This window comes from Urocitellus parryii, chromosome 7 (assembly GCF_045843805.1).
Source record: "Urocitellus parryii isolate mUroPar1 chromosome 7, mUroPar1.hap1, whole genome shotgun sequence".
Lineage (NCBI taxonomy): Eukaryota > Metazoa > Chordata > Mammalia > Rodentia > Sciuridae > Urocitellus > Urocitellus parryii.
In genome coordinates, this window is record NC_135537.1 from 76,841,889 (window position 1) to 76,848,107 (window position 6,219).

Consider the following 6,219-nt stretch of genomic DNA (forward strand, 5'->3'; position numbering starts at 1 on the left):
TAAACAGATAGACGTCTCAACAGTGAATAAAATGAAAATGCTAAAGCTGAAAATGATAATAACAGAAATGAAAATTTAACGAGAGGGCTCAACAATAGATATGGGCAAGGAGAAGAAAGAATAAGCAGACTTGAAGGTAGATCAATAAAGATTATGTAAGCCAAAGAACAGAAAAATGAAAGAATTTAAGAACATGAACAAAGCCTCAGAGATATATGGAATGCATTAAACACATTGACATACATGCAATGGTAATGGCAGAGGACAAGACAGAAAAACATGGAAAGAAGTGATGGTTGAAAACTCTCCAAAGAAAAAACATTAACCTACACATTCAAGGAATTCAGATGCTTCAAGGAGAGTAAATACAAAGAGAACAACCACAACAGACACGTTTTTAATAAAATGCTGAAATCCAAGAATAAGGAGGAAATGTTGAAACCATGTTGGTACCTGGAAAAGGACCCATACAAGATTATAGCGGAATTCCCATTAAAAAATGATCTAGTATGCATGCGTAGTATACATAATACCCTAAAAATGAAGGAAATGTTGTCATCCACTACAACACAGATCAAAATGGAGAGTCAAATGAAATAAGCCAGGCACAGGAAGTCAAATATATAATCTCACTTATACGTGGAATTGAACAATCTACTGAAATTGAACTCATGGCATTAAAGAGTTGAAGGGTGGTTCAGGAGCTTGGGACATTGGAGGGCGTCTTGGGGTGATGTTGAAGAATACAAACCTTCAGTTAGGAGGAATCAATTGAAGAGAACTATTTACAATATGATGACTACAGATAAACATGAATGTACTGTATTCTTATAAGTTCCTTTTAAAAGCAGATTTTACACATTCTCACCATTTAAAAAAAAAGTAAGCCTATGAGGTAATGCATGTCCTAATTAGCTTAATTTTCCCATCTCACAGAACATACATACTTCAAAACATATTGCACACCATAGATATACACTATTTTGTCAATTAAAACACATAAATTTGAAAAAGAAGCCAAAAGAGATGGGGGAGGGAGAAGTTGTTAATAAAAATCTTATCCCCAAAAAAGCAAAAGCAAGCGCATTCCCTTACAAAAACTTAGAAAACACGTTGCTAGCAGACCTACTTTACAAGAAATACTTAAGACCTCAAGCTGAAAGCAAGGGACTATCATTCTAATACACACAAAAAATCTAAGGGCTAGAAACTAATTACTTTTTTTGTTGTTGCTAGCTAAGATTCTTCTGATCTTATTTTTATTCTATTTATTTATTTTTTATTATTTCTTACATACATCACAATAGAGGAGTGCATTACATTCATAATTTTTTTGCATTGCAATTCTTAGTGGAAAGAGACGGTCATCATTATACAAAATTCATGTATGAAGATGTGAATTTGGTGTCAACATACCTTATATACAGATTTACTAAACTGTGGTGTAAAGGTGTATTAAAAACTAATTACTAAACATCCTTAGGAGGCTCGAGCCCCCCCTGGCGCCCGCGACGGGCGTAGCGCTCCCCGCCCGCCCTCCCGCCTCTGCCCACCGGCCCTGCTCGCTCGCGCTCCCTGCCGGCCGCCCTCCGTTAGTACGCTGTTGCCTCCGGAGCCACCCGCCTTCGGTCTCTGGCTGGGCGACTCTCCTCCGACAGGCGATCTCGGCGGCTGCACGAAGAGTCCTCTGAACGTTTCATCAGGAAAGTTCAAGGTACTTTTGTCCAACTTCTGTCACACAGGCCGTGCATTTTGCAGCACGTTCGTAAAAAACAATAAGCATTCCTGAGAATTTGAGCTGGACCCATGATGATGGGGAAGCCAAGAGGATAAGTGGCCAAGACCCAGGAAGGTCGTCCAACTCCCCCAGATCCTGACATGGAGAACGACAGAAGCAAGAGAGCCCTTTAACACCCCGGGTTTTCCCCCAGGACCATGGCTGCCCTCAGGAAGAAGCTGGTGATCGTTGGAGACGGAGCCTGCGGCAAGACGTGCTTGCTCATAGTGTTCAGCAAGGACCAGTTCCCCGAAGCCTACATGCCCACGGTGTTTGAGAACTACGTGGCGGACATCGAAGTGGACGGGAAGCAGGTGGAGCTGGCTCTGTGGGACACGGCGGGGCAGGAAGACTACGACCGCCTGAGGCCCCTCTCCTACCCGGACACCGACGTGATCCTGATGTGTTTCTCCATCGACAGCCCAGAGAGTCTGGAAAACATCTCAGAAAAATGGACCCCCGAAGTCAAGCACTTCTGCCCCAGCGTGCCCATTATCTTGATCGGGAATAAGAAGGATCTGCGCCACGACGAGCACACGCGGAGGGAGCTGGCCAAGATGAAGCAGGAGCCCGTGAAACCCGAAGAAGGCAGAGTCATGGCCAACAGGATCGGCGCCTTCGGGTACCTGGAGTGTTCCGCCAAGACCAAAGACGGAGTGAGGGAGGTCTTTGTGATGGCCACCAGAGCTGCTCTGCAAGTCCGACGCGGGAAGAAGAAATCTGGGTGCCTGGTCTTGTGAAGTCTCGCTGCAAGCACGCCCCCAGGCGGTTGGTTTCCCAGGGCTGTTTATTCATCTCCATGCCTGATCCCTGACCTTTTCCATTTATCTCTAATTGACCTCGGATTACAAATCAGTATTTAGAAGCCAACCGTGATTATTAAGGATGTCCAACCTCACGTCTGACCGGCCAGGGTCCTTCTGATGGCTGCTCTAATAGCCCTCTCTGCACTCCACCTGACACACCAGGCACTAATTCAAGGAATCTCTTAAAGGTCTTGCTTCTTTCTAGAAAGAAGAACTGGCAACGTTGGTGACTGTAACTACTTGATAACTAACATGTCTTGCCTATCACCTGTCCCCTGTGAAGAACTCTGGTGACTCATTCCCTTTGGAGCTTTTACTCCTCAGCAGATTTCATTGGCCTGTCTCTGGGGTGGGCACCCAGTTTCTTGAAAATGTACTCAGCCAGAAAGTCCCACGTCCATGCAGCTGTGGCAGAGTTACAGTTCTGTGGTTTCATGTTAGTTACCTTATGGTTACTGTGTGATTAGTGCCACTTAATGTATGTTATCAAAAATAAATATATCTATCCCAGACTATGTGTAGTCTTTTTTGTATAGTAGGATTTCCTGATACTGATATTTGTCATCTCCCAGAAAAGTGTATTTTTTTTAAGAAAGTGTATTTGGAAATAAAATCAGATGGAAAATTTTTTAAATTATGTATTTATATGACAATATAAATGCATATTTATTCCCTTTTCCATTCACTTGTATAAAAATCAATTATAATAGATGATATTGTTAAAATCATATTGTTGGACTTATAAAAAATGTAATATCTTGGCTAATAACGTCCCAAAGGATGTGGGTGAGAACAAAACTGTATTGGACTATGAAATTGACTCCAGATAGCTACTGAAAGTTACAGAGCAAATGAAAAGAACCAGCAATGATAAAAAGTGAGATTAATATAAAAAAGTAAATACTTGCCCTCTTTTCCTCTCTCAGCTTCTTTAAAGATATAATTATATAATTTTATAGTAATATATTGTTTAATTTGTGTATTTATGGACAAAATATGTATCTTTATAGATATAATATCATACTACAGAAAGCAATAAAGGGGAATAGAACTACATAGATATAACATTTCTAGATCTAATGGGATTTAATTAACACAAATATGAAGCTAATTCTCATAAGTCAAGGTGTATATTGTAAGTCCTAGAGCAACCACCAAGGAAATAACCAAAAGAATGTAATCAATCATTAATAAAATGGACTGCTGAGGGTGTAGCTCAGTGGTAGAGGATGTGCTTAGCATACACGAGACTCTAAATTCAATCCCAAAGAATTCCCAAAATAAAAAGAAGTAAAAAAGGTACATTATGGGGCTGGGGTTGTGGCTCATTGATAGAGCACTTGCCTACCACGTTCGAGACGCTGAGTTCGATCCTCAGCACCACATAAAATAAACAAAACAAAGGTATTGTACCCAGCTATAACTAAATTTTTTTTAATTAAAAAGGTATTTATGAAATATTTACTTAAATGAAAAAGCATGACAGAGGAATAAAAAGACATGAGACATAAAAAAAGAAAAATGTCAGGTGTAATTTGGACTATATTAATATTAAATGTTAGTGGATTAAATAACCCCAACCAAAATGTAGATATAATCAATATTTTTAAAACCCAATTATATACTGTCAAGTGGGAAAACATTTTTGATTCAAAGATACAAAATGATAATCAAAAACGAAACAAGGACATTACTTCCAATCTTAGAGGGGAAAAGGATTATAAAGGAATAGTTTAAGCAATTGTTTCAATAAATTAGATAATTAAGATGAAATGGACAAATTCTTAAACAAAAACTACTAAAATATATTCAAGAAGAAATAGAAAATCTGAATAGACCTATGATAAGAGACTTAACTAGTTATTAAAAAGTTACCTTCTATGAAATGTCCAGGCACAGCTGTCTTCACTCGTGAATTCTATCAAATGTTTAGCAAAAAACTAATGCCAGTTTTTCGTAAACTATCCCCCTAAAATGGAAGAGGAAGAAATACTTCTTAACTCTTCCTATGAGGCCAATAAAATCAAAGACGTTATAAGAACACTATAAACCAGTATATCACATGAAATAGATGCAGAAATTCTCATCAAAATACCAGCAAGTTGAAAGTAGAAACAAAAAGAATTATATGTGATGATGAAACTGGAATTCATCCTAGTATTTTAAGGTTTGTTTGCCATCTGAAGATAAATTACCATAAAATATCATATAAATTGAATAAGCAAAAACTTCATGATGATCTTGAATAATGCAGAAAAAAAATCATTTGACAAAATTCATCATAAAAATACTCAATAGGCAGGGCAGGGTGGTGCACACCTGTAATCCCAGCAGCTAGGGAGGCTGAAGCAGGAGGATTGAGAGTTCAAAGCCAGTCTCAGAAAAGCAAGGTGCTAAGCAACTCAGTGAGACCCTGTCTCTAAATAAAATGCAAAATAGGGCTGGGGATATGGGTCATTGGTCGAGTGTCCCTGAGTTCATTCTCCGGTACCCCCCCCCCCCGCCAAAAAAAATTAATAAACTAGGAATTGAAAGGAACTTCATCAGACTGATAAAGACATCTAAGAAAAACCAATTGCTAGCATCATATTCAATAGAAAACTGGGTGCTTTCTCCTAAGATCAAGAATTAAAGAGGGCTGGGGATGTGGCTCAAGTGGTAGCGCGCTCGCCTGGCATGCGTGCGGCCCGGGTTCGATCCTCAGCACCACATACAAACACAGATGTTGTGTCCGCCGAGAACTAAAAAATAAATATTAAAAAAAAATTAAAGAATATCTGTTCTTACCACTTCTTTCCAACATGATACTGAAGATTCTAGCCATGACAATTATGTAATAAGATAAAATAAAAGGCATCCAGATTGGAAAGAAAGAGCTAAAAACTGTCTGTCTTTGCAGATGGTATCATATATTAATAGTATGAACCTTGAAAAAAATCATCATAAAGATTAAATGGGGGCTGGGGATGTGGTAGTGCGCTTGCCTGGCATGCGTGTGGCCCAGGTTTGATCCTCAGCACCACATACCAACAAAGATGTTGTGTCTGCCAAAAACTAAAAAATAAATAAATAAATATTAAAAAAAAAAAAAAGATTAAATGGGATGATTTTTTCAAAAGGACCTGCATGGGATTAATCAATTAATGATAGCAATTAACAGAATTAACAGAATCATCTAGATTAAATTGAAATTTAGGTTGACTTATGAGGACAGAACTGGACAAGCAGAGATATATCCATGTATGAGACACATGGGTTATTTTTATTCTGTTTTTCCAGTACTAGGATTTGTAACCTGGGCCATACAGATGCAAGACAAGCACTCTATCACTGAGCTATATCCCCAGGCCACAGGTATGAGACACAGGCAGATGGCTTCCTGGCATTGCTATACATGATGAAAATAATCACTGCCTTTTCTAAGATTTTGCCCAACATCTTACTAAGCACATTACATGTAATATTTCTTTGAATTCCCCTAGCTTTATAAAGTAAACAATATTATTATTCTTATGTTATAAATGAGAAAACCAAGGCTTAAAGAGACGAAACAACTTTCTAAAAATCTTTCCCAATGTCATGCAACTAGAATTAATAATATTAATCAACTTTGATAAAACATTTTTAAAATAACCT

At 38.4% G+C, this 6,219-nt stretch overlaps 1 protein-coding gene across 4 annotated transcripts; it reads left to right on the top strand.

Annotated features, from left to right (window-relative positions):
- The first annotated feature begins 1,935 nt into the window (after positions 1-1,935).
- LOC113186837 (transforming protein RhoA-like) lies at positions 1,936-2,517 on the top strand. 4 transcript variants are annotated; one of them, XM_026394408.2, is made up of 2 exons: positions 1,936-2,091; positions 2,344-2,517. In XM_026394408.2, the coding sequence occupies exons 1-2, from the start codon at positions 1,936-1,938 to the stop codon at positions 2,515-2,517; spliced, it is 330 nt and encodes a 109-aa protein (XP_026250193.1). The 4 variants fall into 4 exon arrangements, with proteins under 4 accessions (XP_026250193.1, XP_026250192.1, XP_026250194.1 ...); XM_026394407.2 differs by having other exon boundaries at positions 1,936-2,064; positions 2,125-2,517; XM_026394409.2 differs by lacking the exon at positions 2,344-2,517 and adding an exon at positions 2,204-2,278.
- Positions 2,518-6,219: the final 3,702 nt, after the last annotated feature.